This window comes from Ostrinia furnacalis, unplaced genomic scaffold, assembly GCF_004193835.3.
Source record: "Ostrinia furnacalis isolate ACB-3 unplaced genomic scaffold, ASM419383v2 OfSCF4672, whole genome shotgun sequence".
Classification (NCBI taxonomy): domain Eukaryota; kingdom Metazoa; phylum Arthropoda; class Insecta; order Lepidoptera; family Crambidae; genus Ostrinia; species Ostrinia furnacalis.
Window position 1 is genome coordinate 212,213 of NW_021134911.1, and position 17,318 is coordinate 229,530.

A 17,318-nucleotide genomic window follows, 5' to 3' on the forward strand; every position below is an offset into this window, starting at 1 on the left:
AATTGAAAAAGAAAATAAACGTGGCTAGTACGTCCAAGGTGCTTAGAAAAAAAAACATAAGTACAGCACGAAGCGATAATAGAAAAAAAAGTTTTTTTGTACTTTTTACTGACATCACAATACATAACCGTACTGGCCGTTATCACTAAACGCAGCGGCGTGGGCTGCCACGGGGGCGTGATGGATGGACGCGCTGCGAAATAGAACGTAGCCGCTGACTACCTAGCGAAACGCAGGATTGATGAAGTCGCCGAATTGCAACTAAATGTATCAGTGACGTCGATATGACACACGATGTATCATACCCACATTGCTTCTAATGGACGACACGTTTTTTCCAAAGACAGATAGCCTCCAAACGGTTTGTAGTATTATTTGCTTTACTGTGTCCTATTTATCTGTTGGTCAGCCTGTCTCTGTTAGCGAACCATTATCTTGGGAAAACTGTTGCACACTGTAGTCTCCAAGTCCTACCAATTACGATACGATTAAACTAAAAGTTAACCGTCAGCTAGCGCATATTCTCACATCAAGTATACGATACAACATTAACAAGCCTCGAGGTTTAAAAGTTCGAAATTCACTCAACAAAATGCTATTTAACGAGCCATTCGGCGTAATCGTAAACAAGAATCGAAACGTTGATGTCTCTTCTCATCGAGCGTAGTGTTGTGCGTGTGTTTACGATGTTTAATTTATTGTAAGTAGGTCATCGGGCGACCTGTTGCACGTCCTTGCACGTCCCCCTCCCCCCACCTCCTCGCCACGCATCATGCCTCACCTCACACACTTTTCCTTCCAATGAAAGCTGCGTTATTGCTCTCTTATTCGGGAAACATTGATAAAGCGCGGCGGGAAGCCTTTCAGCTACATACTGATGAAAGAAAGTGTCTTAATCAAATGAAACCTCACGACTCAAGTTTACAGTGTTTCATCACAATTACTTGGCTCCGTTCTGCGTCTTTCAATTTGTTTAACCGACTTGCGAATAAGGACTAATTTAAGACTGGTATTATGATGAAGAAAAGACGCGCAAAATCGACTCACAATGTAAGGTTTTCATATTTAAGTACCATTGAAACCATTAATTCCAAAAATAGCGCTAACCCTTGCCCTTTCAAGTACAGGTAAACCGATAACAATGATTTCCTGTCAATGTAGGAAAATGTAATGTTTATTGAATATCCGCTGCCTATAAATACATAAACTTTATCAGCGGCGTAACAAATTGAATTTCCCTTGTGCAGGATATGGGCTTGTCCTAACCCTAATTGCTCCCATTAGGGATATGAATTGAACAATGAACTGTCTCCGAGGAAGGAATGAACCCATCGACCTTTCACGAGCGTGGTTTGCACATTAGTAAATGTGTATTTAACATTGACCATTCATTGAAGGTTTAATAGCAATTTAAATAACTTTTTACAGCGATTGGTAATTCAAGCTACGAACGCTAAAGGGTTTATATTAAAGGTCAAATGGTAATGAAGTTAATGTTGATCATTCATAGAAATCGTCCTTAATTCAAACAATGCTCCTCCAACTGTCCGCTTTCTCGATAACCGTTGTTTTTGCCAGGTATTACCATATTAGGGATCAAACATGTTGGAAGTGACCTTTGCTATGACGCCTTCCAAGAATTAGGGCCGAGCTTATCTTAAAATACACAATACACATTGTATTCATATTTACAGTTTGTAAATATTTCTTGATATAACCTCTATTTAACCTAAGGTGCAAGAATGTTGCCTTGAACACAAAGTGGAATCTACATGATTTTAAGGTGGTTGCATTTTATACTTATAAATATTTTAGATATTACATGCTGAAAACAGACATACAGGGTGTTATTGAATTAATGCAACATAGTAGGTATTAATATGAAAATGTAAGTCATCGCTACCTAGTCGCGTGATTATTAATTAACGTGTTTATCAAAGCAAGAATTGAGTAATTTCAAATCAGTCAAACTCATATTTCATTCAAAAAGACATTGTTATAAAGGTTCCCTCGAAAATTTGGAATAAAATCATACTCCCATCGAGTGCACTCGATACAAGAGTTTCGAAAATCATATCGACGAATCCACGGCACAAGTACACACTCATCCGTGAAACATCATCCTCCCTTTACCCTTTCCCGTTTTACTTTTTCGGGCTTCAATTCTGCTGAGGGAAAAAATGACATTCAAGCGGTGGAATAAAATAAGAGGCAATAGGCACGGGGTTTAATCAAATTTTCTATTCTGCCAAATGGGACTCCAGACCAGCTGATAAATTGACTCATCTAGACAGAGACGTGCCAAGTAGCACCTGACTCGACTCGATTCGATGCGTATTTAAATCGATTCTTAGTCTGTTGCGTATTATAGTTAATAGGATTTTTATACTAATAAAAATCTACAACTATTAATTATTTTTGACGTAACGTAAATTATTTACCCAGCTAAGTACCGACTAATATTTTAGCCAACCTGCACCCAAATGCAAAATAAGTATAACAGCCAATAATAAACAAAAGTAGAATTCGTGACTCGACAGATAGAGACATAATGTAAAAAATTGTTTTCTTCGTCTTCAGCAGTATTTTTATAAAATGTCTGGAATAAGTAATTTTATTATTGTTTGCCATATAAGTTAACTTGATTTGACGTTTTTTACAAGTTCCACTTAACAAAAATAGCGCCTCTATTTTCCCGACGACTTTACTTACTGGCACTGATTACCAAAATTAAATACTGACTGCTCCGAAGCCCAAGTTAATATTGTTGAATAATTTTTGCTATTTTTGTACTTGGCTTGATTGCCTTTCTTTCACATTTATTACTTTTTAATAAAAGTACCTAACTAAGTAGGTACTTAGATATGGTACTAAAACGTAACATTTTCGTTTCGTCTCTATTACATCGTTTTACTTTGAGGTGGATTTTCTTGCAAATCCGAGATGACTCCATCTATATTTAATTATATTATTAATAAAAACTCATTTACTGCCAGGATTTCAAATCTGTCGGACGTCTACTATGGATATTTGTTACTCGATCACGCTGAAAAGGCTGATCCGAAATAAATGAGAAACCCGAAGCCCAGAGGATTATCTCGTCGCAAAACTAGTTAATTAAATACACAAATGACGGTATAAATACTTAAACACACATGGCTTAATTACAATTAAGTAACTTTTAGATTTTGTTTAGAATTAAATATTTCGTATTATCTGTGTGTAACTAACTAATTAATTACGGGATAAGCCGTTATAGATTAAGCCAATAAACACATAAAAATTCATTGTATTTGTGTACACATTATAATTATTGGAATATTTTAAGGATTATATTCGTTAACTTTCTGTCGTCCTGGTAATCTCAAAATCTTAGTAGGAATATCACAGATGGCATATTATAGTGATAATTATAGTACCTACATATTAAAGTGGTAGACGTGTCAGAATATTACATTTCGTTATTCTAATTGTCATAGTCGTAACACTTCTAATCAATCATCCAGGACAGCGCCGATAAACATGAGCCTGTTCGAACGTGAGCATACTATTGATTAATATCTCGAACCGTACAACATGCCTGCTAGTACATATGTTAGATAATGTATGTATCGTGTGGGAACTTGGGCACCAATCATGCGAAACTCTAATGAGCACTTACCGAAATGGTGTGTGTTTACTATTACGTAACGTTTAGTTACAAATAACGTCAATATCGTTCAGTTTGTACTAACATTTCCACAAGTCAAGGGCAAAGCTCTTTTGGGAACTTGGTAGTTGTTACATTTACATGTTCAACGAAAGTGAATGAAAGTTTACTATACATATCAGCGTCTGGCAGTGACGTGATAGTGAATATTGTGCGCTCAGATTCTTATTCGAGTGTTCCAGGCTCATCGCTATTCGCGACATGGCGCGTTTCGGCGCGAGCTGCCGCTAATTTGCAATTCCCTTCCGAGGAAACACGTTAATATCCTTCGAGAGGCTGTGATTTCCCCGATATCATTATTTGTCTTGCTGGTCTTTGTTGTGGCGATAGGGTTCAGAATTCCAAAGTAAAAGTAAACCGTTCCCTCATTCACCGACACGCCGGGCCAACAGGGAAAGTGTGTGTGATCACTGAATATTAAATGAAACTGTAAATTCTCAATGAAGCGGTTGATTTTTCGTGTGTATCTTTATAAAGTATATTTTGTCGCATTTTATGACTGAAAGCCTCTAACAAAAGGTTATTTGTAGTTGGTAGAAGTAGGTATACGAGTTGCGAACTCGCGTACGGAGTGTTTACCTCAGCCCCTATTTTTTTTATGTTGACAAAGAGTTTTCTTTAGTACTTTTCTTATAATAACTAAGGTACTTGATACAAATAAGGCCTACCTAACTTTAAATGCTTATATTTCAATAAATATTAACGTCAGTCAACAAAAACAAGGTTAATTAACTTCTTCCATCCTTTAATTTTAGCAATATTACAAAAAATAACACAATGTTTAACTAAATCTATTCAAAATAAGCAAATTACGAAACCACTGATTTTGGCTTTATTAAATCACCTACACGGAATAAGGCCTATATGATTCAAATGCCTGTAGACCTTAAAATTGAGGTTGTATTAAACAAAATTCGGTCTTATAACATTAAACACGTCGATTTGTTTGAGTTATCAAAATTTTACATACCAAGTAAACAGAAATATACTGTATATCTCTAGATAAACTTAAATACCACTTATTAAGAATAATACATAAATCTATACTTATAATAAATCTGTAGAGAGGTCAATTCTGTACNCCTCCTCCATACGCGTATTAGCTATGGCGGGTTCAGTTCCAGTCACCCTGTATGTAGAAAAATACACATTATGAGTTGAAGTGTAAAGTTTTAATTATAAAAATTAATTCTAAAGAATGTAAAAACGTATATTATATACAACGTGTCCCAAAATTCAAGGATAAGCCGGCGCCGCAGGGTGGACATAGTCATGACTACTTTAGGAAAAATAAGAAAAAAAATCTTTCTCAATTATTTTTTAAGTTACACAATAAATTATGAAATTCGTCGAAAATTTACACCCCTTATGATATTTTACATTACCACGACCACAATTTTTCAAATACTTCTGTTTTTTTGTTTGTATCGGCAACTTAAGTAGTGCTGCTGTCCACCCCAATTCTTAAAACCCTCAGAATCCTTACAGTTTTTACACAAAAGTTAATCAAAATATGATATTTCCTTAAAATTTTGAACGATTTTTACTTTCACTCCACTTTGTCTCGTCGTTTTGTATAAAAACAGTATGAACACTACTGCGGCAAGTTTTTTATAAAGTTGACGCAACTATCCAAGATTCCAAAATGGTATAATACTCTAAGAAAACTAGTCGCAAAAAAGATTATGCGTACCATTTTTACAAGCACTTCGCTTGTTAGTTAGTATGGGATAAATCTTGCAATTAAATTTAAAACCAGTTCTCCTCAACCAGTTGAGCTGAAATTTGGTATACTTATCCGTAAGTCAACTGTCAATTTCATCAAACATGAATCTGTGAATCGGTCTTGAAGGAAGATAAATAATTAACATTAATTAGCTGTGTTTTGTGTACAGCGAAAGGATAAAAATATTTCAGTAATATAATTCCATCATGTTGAAGTTTGAAATTGTCTCATCAAGGACTGTCGAGGGGGCTGAGAGTGAGAAGAAATACGTTGCCTACATGTTGCAAGTGAGACAGGACAACAAAGAATCTACGGTATATGACCCGGACCCAGCTAATGTAGAACGAAGATACACTCATTTCCTAGACTTGTACAACGGCCTGAAGAAGGACTGTCCAGCTTTGTTGAATAATGTGTCATTTCCGAGGAAGGTTAGTCATTACATTGTTGTTTGCTTACACTGGGCGTGTGCGATCATTCTCTTTGTTCGTTTTGCATTAAGTCATCACAAAATAAACTGATGATACAGATGTAACTAAGATAATTATGGAAAATTCCCATTTTTGAAGTTTCAAATGGTTTAATTGTATTTAAGANCATTTCCCAATTCATTATGTAAATTGTGTTGTTTATGTATTTCAGATAGTGGTTGGTAATTTTGAACCAAACCTAATTTCAACAAGGTGTACAGCTTTTGAGACGCTGCTGCAGCTCATTTCAGGCGAATCAAGGTTAAGAGACTGCCCGGCATCTATTAATTTCTTCCAGAATATTGAGCTAATTGAAGCGAGAAAACTCATTGAAGAGAAGAAGTTCGATCAGGCCCTTTCAATCCTAGAAACAAGCTTTAAATTACTGAACAAGGTAAATATTATTATTCCCATATCATTATGTAATTGATTCATTATTATTTAAAATAAACAAAGCTGTATTAATAGTTAACAATAGGCACATTACTTTTAGTATCTTATATCTGCATTAGCATAGATGAATTGATTTTCTATTATCTAGTTTAACCCTTAACCACCTAGCACCTATTTCTGTCCTTTAACCACCTACGTGCGGTCACAGAGACCGCTAATAAATTATTGCGATTATTTTGGGATCTGTGATAAGAAATTAAAGTTCGATGAAATAAAATGCATGTCTATACCTACTTGCTTTATTTAAGCGTCACAAATTAGCAAAAGTAGTATAAAAGTTTTATAAAAATGGAATAATATCTATGACATAAGGAATATGGCACCAAAAATAACTGTACTAAGAAAATGAGATCTTTATTCTAAAATACTTAAATGTTTCACTTCTTTTTCTTATTTCTAATAATTTAAATAAACTAAAAATAAAATCAAACAAAAAAACTAAACAAAAAATTTAAAAAATAACAAAATTGCAAAGCCTCAACTTATGCATTTTTTTGCGGCAGTAACAACTCATTTTTTGCGAACACTCCAAACAAATAGGTACTTTACACACGAAACATGGGTAAGACGTGTTGCGTTTCTTTTTTGAACTTCAAGTCATCATCATCATCATTTTCGTCTTCGTCACCCTCAATTTCAGATTTAGATCCACTCTCTTCAGCCTGCTCTTGATTAACGCTTACATCAGGTTTGACGTGGATGCAATCGTCGCTAGAAAGGTCATCTTCGTCCGAGATTTCTTGCTGAAGACATCTTATAATATTTTCGTCATTTTTACTCATTTTGATTCTAAAACAGTAATAATAAAAAGTCACACAACCACCTACGTGCGGTCACGGAGACCGCTGGCGAATTTATTTTACTTACCCTGGCCAAACGCGTGCACGTACACACTCACCGAGCACTAGCGCGACACCGAATGGTGTGTAGAAAAGGTACATGAACGCGCTTTGTCGCACGCCACTCACACGCGGAAATATTTGAATTTGAAAAATCGTTGCGGTCTCTGAGACCGCAGGTAGGTGGTTAAGGGTTAAATAAAGTTAGGAATTTCCGCTGTGGGTGTGGTTTACTATACTATGCATAAATAATACTAATTATCCTTTTCCAGGTGTACACAGACAGATCTCGAGTAGTTCTGGGTGCACTGTGCCGCATTGTAGCATGTGCCGAGGCCAGCGGTGGGGCGCTAGCTGGTCCAGTAGAACGATGGGCACAACTGGCATTGAGACGATATGAAGCTGTCAGTGATTCGGATCTCTTATTAATTTATGTTCCATTACTACATTCTTGCATTTCTATCTGGTAAGTTGGACTTTTCAAATCATGCTTTATGAATTCAATAAAAATCTTATAAATATGTTATGTTATTAGTTCATAAAACATATAATTATTACTGTTATGTATTTATGAAATACTTCTGATTTCAGGGAAACTCTGGGACGTGATAAGGCAAAATTAATTGAAGAACTAAATGATCTCCGTAAACGGGGGATGAAAGTCGATAGTGCTCCAAAGCTCATGGAAGCTGTGGATAACCTACATTCTTCCATATAAAGTGATCTGATTATGCTTACTAATTTAATTATAATATTTATAATGCTCTGTTGCTTTGATGAACCAACTGGACGGAATGTTATGTAAGGACCAATCATATTTTTTGGATTTATTCTTTTAATTAAGCATTTTATCTCACAAAATGATGCTCAATTGATATTATATTTTATTTTTGTGTGGAAACCATCATTATACAAGGTCAACAATGAGATATTGTTAAAGATATATTTATTATAACTGATTGCTAAAAGCATGAAGGAGATTTTTAAATTGATTATCTCATTATTTTTAAGTAAAGCTATATTAATGAATTCAAATGATATTCAATCAGATGTGCCGATGATTTTAACTTGCATCTAAAACTGATATTTTATGTTTGATACTAGGACTTCCATATTATTATATCTATTTAAGATTTCAAATAATATAGTGCCTGATGTATATTCTTTCTCTAGCCTATTACAATTTTCACTAGTGTAACTATTAGAATTGGATGTTCATATTATATTATTCTGCTTTAAGAATTTAAATCACGAGAACATTGTCAATTTGTCTTTGATAGTGAGAATAATTTAAGCATATTAAACTTTTAATCATTATAAGCTACATGAAAGCAGCTTAATATTTATTTTACGTAACATTTTTTTTAGGAGTGCTGTAAAATATTTACAATATACATTATAATTGTAAAATCATATACTTACCTATTATAAAAAGATGAATTACCTATTTTAATTTAATAAAAAAATTGCATGAAAGATCTGTGGATAGTAAAATAATATTTTTACATACTATTACCGGTTATAAGAGCAACTGGGGTTTACTTTTTATATTTTATACTTTTTTTGCCTCTACCTAGTTCCGATCAACTTTCGTTGACTGGACATTAGGTAACATTACATACATTTTCATGTATGTAATGTGCAAAGATGAGCTAGGCAATACTTTTTTGTATTATTCGCCTACAAACATGCAGAAGGAAATTGTTTTAACATATAATTAATTAACGAATTAAGATCAATCATGAAATTACAATTTAACATGTATTGTAAAAATACTATATGTAGAAAAATACACATTATGAGTTGAAGTGTAAAGTTTTAATTATAAAAATTAATTCTAAAGAATGTAAAAACGTATATTGAGCGTGCTGTGCCGCGAAATGTGAACCTACATTTTGTGGATCATATGCTCCACGCCACAGACGGGGCCATTTTGACATTGGAGCATATGCTCCACGCCACAGTGAGGTGGTATTATATATATGTTCATTACAGTTGATAATTTGATATTTAAAATACAAAAACTATAGGATTGTCGATTTACGATTATTGCAGAAGTTTAAGGTGTCAATTTATTGACTGGATTAAAACCTGTATATCAATAGAATGTTTTATCTTATCATTAAAAAAAATTGAGAAATATAAACCAAAAACCAGGGCTTTATGTGTGAAACTAATTTAAGGAAAATGCTCTATTTAATTTATGTTATGCGCCTTATACAATATAGCTTTTATGTAAATAATATCACATTTATTAATATTTTAGTATTTTAATATTTAGTTGGAAGTAACATAACATTAGCAAAATGGTATAAATGTCACTATTGAACACCATTAAAAATTTATGTAAAAAAAGTGATGTCACAAATCATTTTTTTTTAATTGGGCAATTTACCAATTTAAATAAATTTAATACACTTTGATTGTCATGATCTCGGAATACCTCTGTACTGGAGTAAAATTAATTTTTGCTCTGAATAAATGCATTAGTACATACCTAGTCTACTCTTATTAAGATCTTCGTTTTAGTCTTGAAAGGATGCTTATTTGTAAGTCAAATTATGTCATCAATTCAAAGTCAAAATTAGGTACCATTCTATGTTAATGCAGTTTTATATTGGTAAGATTTTCAGTGATATTATTTTATTTAATATTTACACGATACTGCTAACATTTAAGGTGACTGATATTTTATATATTTGTAGCTGTTTAGATAATAAAACACTATATTTGAATGTATTTTTTTATTTCTAATAATTTCGATGGCGGAGGAGCAAATCCAAAAACCTTTACCTACTACGCCATGATCATTCCAAATTTAATAAGGGATAAGCTCACTAGTTGGCGCCACTGGCGAGCGACTGACGCTTGTTCGTTAAGCGATAAGGACTTAAATAAGTAGATTAGAGTGTAGGTACTTTCGAGAAGCTCCAAAGTTGGATTCCGAGGAAGAATACGTTGATTTAGTACAAAATTATCTTTGTGGTTGGTACCTTAGTTAAAAACTTAGAACGGAATTAGTTGCATGTCGTCGGTCGCCCTACGAAGTCTGACAACAGCGTTTTCACAATAGAAAATTAAATTACTTAGTAGTTTAGTAAAACTAGAGTTACAATAAAGTACCTTACACTACCTGCAGGATCTTCAGGTTAACCTTTGTTACCCTTTGCATTCTACATCTAGAAGATAATAGGGAAGGCAAAAACTGTACCTCCCGTAAAACAATCTACTTAATACTCATAAAAGGCAATCAATTTACTAAATTGATCGGCTGTTTTGCCCTTCATAAGTAAATGAATTTGGCCCCACAAAGTAATAGCTGTTATTACTTCGGCCGCGGAACATGTGGCTAATGTTCTCATAGTTGAGTAAGTAGGTATTAGTTTGTTCGACGATATTGAAGCTTTAAATGAACCCTTACCACGAATATTTTAGGTTTGATAAACTTGTAGTTTAACTGTAGGTAGAAATCGGTCTCTTGCTTATCTAACACAATAGCATGGCTCACCCGGAATCAAATCCGCAACCGTGGGGCATTTACCTACTTCGGTGCGCTAACCACCAGGCTAGGGTAGGCACCCGCTATGTCATTATCTTTATGTAGGTAAGTATGTACGTTAGATACTGTAATGGCCAATAGTAAATAATTCATTACTATCTACACAAGTATTGTTTGCACTGTAAAACTTTTCCAGGTAAGCCTACACTATGAAAGTGATGTGCTTGAAATCGAAAAGGCTATTAGTACTACCTATAGTATGTACCAACTTACCTACCTACATACATGTATAAANCGTATAAATTAGATATAGGTGCCTACTATGTTACGATTGTTGATTTAGCGGTGGGCTGCACACGCATATACCAGGGTTGGCAATTTTGATGTGACAACTTCCTACTAGTCTTTTAGTAAAATCATTAAAAAATCGCCTACTTTTCTTGGTCGAATTTTATGGCTATTTTTAGAGTTCTACAAAGTTTTAAAGTACTTTTTAGAAGGATTATCTGTTTCAAATTAATATTTCTTTACCACTTCCCTAGTTCAATTAATTAATCAAAATAAACTTAATTTTTTTAAATAGGTTTGTACCTACTCGTAAGTTACCGAGAACAATTTTATTTATAAATAACACGTTTAGGACTGAGTACCTACCTAATTTATGTATTTTTGTGTATTTTGTTATTGAGGTATTTAAAACTTCCTTTTATTTTTTATTGATCGGAATATTTTATTACCTGTACACTACCTACCTACCTACAATACCTAGTACTATTATAATATTTCAATGTAAGTTGTGTTGCATTAAAATATCTTTTTACGGTATCCATGAAATGAAAACACTAGTTAGTTACTTTTGAAAAAAAAGTGAGAAATTTACCTAATAAATGACTGTTTTATCATCACCATTTTGAGTCTCGTTATGCAATAAAAATGTACCGAACCCTTTGCACACGTGAAGGTTCTAGTTTCTTGACTATCATCATCATTTCAGTCACAGGACGTCCACTGCTGAACATTTTGGCCTCCCCCAATGATCCACCTATTGGTTGGAGCGGCCTGCATCCAGCGCCGTCTGAACACCTTTGACGTGGATGCGATGTCCCACCCATGCTCCACTTTCCGGTAGGTACTTGAATATTTTTTTTCATTAATTAATTTTGTCTACTTTGATTTTCTGTCGGCACCCCTGGTAACCGCAGCCCTCAAATCAGCTAATTGAATCGCGTGGCCTGTCTCCTTACACTCGGTACTGTCGTCCGCCCTGCGAGTGCCTTAACTCGCCTTGTTAATTCAGCGAGGAAATGCTTAACGGCACGCGATACATTCTTTACTGATTTATCAATTAACGTTGTTAAGGACAGTCCATTTGCTGGCGAAATTATGTTATTTAAGCCGGGGTTTTAGACAAGTGACTTCTAAAGTAAAACTATTTTCCTATCAATCTAGGTACTTACAGTAGGTAGTTATAGTACAGTGCTGTCTCTAGATAGGCCATCGAATTTTCATGACCAGACTTAGGTAAGTGTCTATTGCATCAAAAAGTTAGTGTTGTTGAAGACATACCTGCTACCTGATCCTCTTTGCTTATGTCATTGTATGGTTGGTGTATCATGATCAACACCTTCACCAGGCCTGGCTCACTCCGCGCGGTACATCCGATAATTACCTACAGCGAAGCGCCCCGCCGGCGGGTATTATATCAGTCGAGTGTCACGCGCGCGCCCGTCAGGACGCTGGCGTGCGTTGTAGTATGATTATAATTCTATGATCGAAGTATTATTTAAAAATGGACATACAGAGAAAGAAATATTGTGCGGCGTTCGGGTGTTTAAATTCGAAAAGAAATCTACCGGATTTATCTTTTTTTTTAGCTTCCCAAAGATGCTGAAAGGTATGTTGGCCATGTAGGTAATCAATAATTCTTAGGATAGTATAGGAACCTAACCTACTATGACTACTGCTCAGAATGCGTTCGTTCGTTTCCTCATTACAAATAAGTAGATTAATTATTTTTTCACTAGACAGCAACCCTAACAGCGTAAGAAGAGTTCAGAGGCACGCGATAGAAAGAGACAAAACTTGTAGGTGAATAAAATTGTAGGTACGTAGTGCTGTGCGAGCTGAATTCCACTGTATCGCGTCGTAGCAAGACTCGCATTTATTTAAATCGTCTTGCGGAGTAATCCTTCTGTACCTGTACTATTACTTATTNAAATTCAGTGAACTGCTCCTGAATCGAATGTACCTACCACTACTATTTCTATTTATTTATATTAACCGGCAGACAGTGGTGACTGAGTTTGTTGCGGCGCTTCTTCTCAGCACTTGCCAAATGTTGGTCTCGAAGCGCTGGTAGGGTAAAAAGATTATGAGACATGTAGAGGCTCCTTAAGAGCAAAATGACGATTTGTAAGAACTATTTATTAGTCCAAACAAATAAAGAAATTTTGACTTTGACTTTGACTTTGACTTCATAAGTAAATGAATTTGGCCCCACAAAGTAATAGATGTTATTACTTCGGTCGCGGAACATGTGGCTAATGTTCTCATAGTTGAGTAAGTAGGTATTAGTTTGTTCGACGATATTGAAGCTTTAAATGAACCCTTACCACGAATATTTTAGGTTTGATAAACTTGTAGTTTAACTGTAGGTAGAAATCGGTCTCTTGCTTATCTAACACAATAGCATGGCTCACCCGGAATCAAATCCGCAACCGTGGGGCATTTACCTACTTCGGTGCGCTAACCACCAGGCTAGGGTAGGCACCCGCTATGTCATTATCTTTATGTAGGTAAGTATGTACGTTAGATACTGTAATGGCCAGTAGTATATAATTCATTACCTACTATCTACACAAGTATTGTTTGCACTGTAAAACTTTTCCAGGTAAGCCTACCCTATGAAGGTGATGTGCTTGAAATCGAAAAGGCTATTAGTACCTATAGTATGTACCAACTTACCTACCTACATACACGTATAAATTAGATATAGGTGCCTACTATGTTACGATTGTTGATTTAGCGGTGGGCTGCACACGCATATACCAGGGTTGGCAATTTTGATGTGACAACTTCCTACTAGTCTTTTAGTAAAATCATTAAAAAATCGCCTACTTTTCTTGGTCGAATTTTNGAGCTCTAACTATGTAATTATTTGTTAGATTGACAAATAAAAATATATGTGTCCAATATTTTTTGATATTAAACATTACGGACTAAAAAAATGTTTTTAGGCAACTAGCCTATTCTGTGCGTTCGATTTACTACTTCACTTAAACAAGCATCGTTTGTGAATACGGGTGTTAATAAATCTCTAGAGGAGAGACTGTCTAAATGTAGGACTTAAGCTGCATTAAGTTGGATACTTATTCCGAGCTAACTTGAGGTGGTGCGAAATCAAGCTCCTTTTACTTCTGTATTTTAGTCCTATATTATAGCCGCCCTAGGGGGCGCTGTTTAATTTTTCATACAAAATTTTTCGATGACACTTTGAATACGCAACGAAATGAACTCGAAAGTTTTTCCTACTAGAGGTACTGAAGTTGGTTCGCTGTTGTGAACGACTCGTCATCGATTGATCCATAAGTGATCCACGAGAATCAACTCTGCATGGACAGTGAAGTTCTTAAGACGCAAGTTTGTTTAAGCGCGCCCTGTAACCGCCATAAATCAGCCGTTCAGAATTTACGAGGGCCCTCCGCAAATCGGTTTATATTTTCGATAAATAAAATTGGCGCGGGTTTTGCGAGGTAAGCAGAGGCCGTTAGGAGCGCGTCGCCGCCCGGCCCGCCAGCTGCCGCGTGCACATAAACCCGACTACCCTCGCGTTTTCTTGCTGACAATTTTTTCCTGCCCCGGTCATTACGCAGCTGGGCCCCGAGACAAAACGGCGAATCGTTTAAGCCCTCTCCGGAGACCGTCCAATTTTATTGTGTGTACCTAGTCGAAATTGATATGCCGCGCGAGTGGCGCTGCCGATGCCTCTATGTGACGGACGCCGCGCCGCTCTCCCATTTGCTGCCTCGCAAGTTTTGTGCAGTAAACCCACGATGATCATTGGTTTTTGATGTTTTGTTTCTTTCTTTATTATTACGATATCATAAGTTATAGCTCTGAGATAACTTTTGGCTCTAAGTAAGTAGTGGGTACTTTTTTTGGTATCATGAATATTGTAAATATTGCAGTGCTCCCTGTCCTTATCATAGACATTAGAGAGAGGATTTTAAATCTTCAACTGAAATACAAACTTCTTGAGTTATCTCCGTCAGTATTTTGATGTCATCTTGACTGAGTCATAATTTTAGTAAAATGCCGGTCAATATCCTTTTCATTTCCAATGTCTAACGATAAATCCGAATGTGATGTGACGGTGGTACTGGGCGTGGTGGTGGTGTTCGCTCTGCCGCTCACGCTCCTGGTGCCCGACTTCACGATATGGGACGTGATCCCCAAGGTCCGGGTGACGAGGTTCCACATCCTGAGCCAGCACCTCACGTGGCCGCAGATCAATGCTGCTTTGATCGCTTTGTTGTCGCTCTTCTTCTGTCTGTATCTGGAAATTAGGAAACGAAAGTAAGGATCATTATTATTTGAAACAATTAACAAGCTCACGTTATTATTGACCCTTCTGTTCTGCCCTTCATTTTGTTAAATAGTTCTTAACTTTTAAGTATTATCAAAATAAGGCCTTGATTGAAAAATTATGTAGAGTACAGCTCTTAGATGTTAGGTTAATTAGGCCGTTTGTGTTGTTTACCAGTCCAATCTAACGGTCAAAGTATCTTAAATTGACGTTTGATTTAAAGCAAACATAATACAAACACAGATAAGTAAATATGTAACCATTTATCACTGAAAAATTACACGTCTTACTTAAAATGTATAGCTTAAATTAACTGCTCATGTAGGTAACATGCCACGGAGTTTACCTTGATGTTCCATCGTTTGTATCATTAATTTGTTTACATAAAATCTTCCTTTCATATTACTCATTTGTTTCAGGCTAGACGACATGGTAGAAAAAGTGTTAACAGTCAGCCAAGCAACAGACGCGACTATGGAGGTAGAGCGCGAGCGGCAAGCGGCAGCCATGCGCGTGTGCGCAGAACTCCTGGACACTTCAGCGGAGCACTACGAGCACCTGATGCTGCTTCGCGAGGAGCTCCGCAGCCGCGAGAATCCCCGCAAGCAAATGCCACCCGCCATTGAACCTAGTGGCTCTAATATTTAGCCGCAATCCTTTCTTTTCTGGTCGATATTTGAAATAATCAGATGCCATCCGCCATTCAAACTAGCGGCTCTACATTAAATGTAATTTCAAGTTAACTTTAACTAGTTGATTTGATTGATCTTGTATTATAACAACTTTATTTCCCACAATCTTTCATCCACCAATTTTAATGAAATATCAACATATTTTATTAATCATAAATAGTGAAGTTTGCCTTTTAGTGATTGAAATGTGAAATTTTATAAGGCTGCGTTGTGCACAACCTATTATAATAATAGTTTTTCTTTTAGCTTTTCCATTTTAAGTTGTAGAGTACTCATTTATTCTTGTTTACTAAGAATAAATTAAAGAAACAGTTTGTTAATAAAACTTTATTTAATGAAATATTTTTTTCTTTTCTTTTTTATGTCATCAGATTTTATTTTAGCTAAGGATATTATTTATTGCAAACCAATTTGTATCATATTCTTTACATAGTGAGTACCTACTTTATCACAATTAGAACTTATTCAAACGATTTACCTAATCTACTTTTGAGTCTAGTTTCCAAACAAAACCTTTGTTTCTGTCACTAGTTTCTCCAAGCACGAAATCAGCATTAAAAAGTGCGGTAGTTAGAGCTGTGCAGTGCATTGGGTTTTATTCAGCGGAGCGCGTTCCGAGCCTCCAGGGACGTTGTCGCCGCGAAAAAACCAATCTGAAACGGCAATTATGGCAAATGACCTAATTAGAGAGCTGCGCTTGCGTGGACGGTCGAGACTTTTCACCTAAACTATTTTTGTTAGTGTCATGAGATAGGCCTATACTATAGATGACCCACGCTGAACTGTCCCACCAAACTCAATGACAGGGGGGCGCTACCATCGTTCAACTATATGGTTTCCAACATGGCAAAAATCTGAACCAGCGATCCGGTATTGACGGTGGCGCCCCACTGTCAATGTCATCGACAGGACAGTCCAGTATTTTGGAACTATAGCTGTAAACTGGAAAATAATATGGCGCTGAAATTAACATTTACGGACTCTACTTTGATTCGGCTATAACAAATTTGTGGTAGATTTATAAATTTCAAGATTTCAGGCAGGAACTCCGGTCGATTATTTATTGATGTGGTTACTGGCCTGTGACCATAGCCATTGTTCCTAATATCATTTTCTTAATTTGTATTTCTCTATAATATTTAACAGGCTGAAACTAGTGTCATATACATAGAGGTAGCTCGATAGTACCTACTAGGTGCATGGCCTTTGACTTTACAATGGTAACTTATATTCATAGCAGTTTATTTATTGCTTAGCTTCAAGGTGCTACCTAATTCAAAGGCATAAGCACAATTCCATATAAACATAAAACGAACCTATACACAGTGTGCAATTCCGGAATCGT

General features: G+C 35.8%; 2 protein-coding genes across 2 annotated transcripts; both read left to right on the forward strand.

Annotated features, from left to right (window-relative positions):
- The first annotated feature begins 5,521 nt into the window (after positions 1–5,521).
- On the forward strand, positions 5,522–8,860 carry Snx21 (Sorting nexin 21). Its single transcript, XM_028314423.1, has 4 exons — positions 5,522–5,866; positions 6,078–6,299; positions 7,470–7,663; positions 7,789–8,860. The coding sequence occupies exons 1-4, from the start codon at positions 5,642–5,644 to the stop codon at positions 7,913–7,915; spliced, it is 768 nt and encodes a 255-aa protein (XP_028170224.1). The 5' UTR covers positions 5,522–5,641; the 3' UTR covers positions 7,916–8,860.
- Positions 8,861–15,002: 6,142 nt separating this feature from the next.
- On the forward strand, positions 15,003–16,239 carry LOC114359893 (uncharacterized). The gene is made up of 2 exons (XM_028314427.1): positions 15,003–15,271; positions 15,701–16,239. Exons 1-2 carry the CDS (start codon positions 15,036–15,038, stop codon positions 15,927–15,929), a joined length of 465 nt encoding a protein of 154 aa, XP_028170228.1. The 5' UTR covers positions 15,003–15,035; the 3' UTR covers positions 15,930–16,239.
- The last annotated feature ends 1,079 nt before the right edge of the window (positions 16,240–17,318 follow it).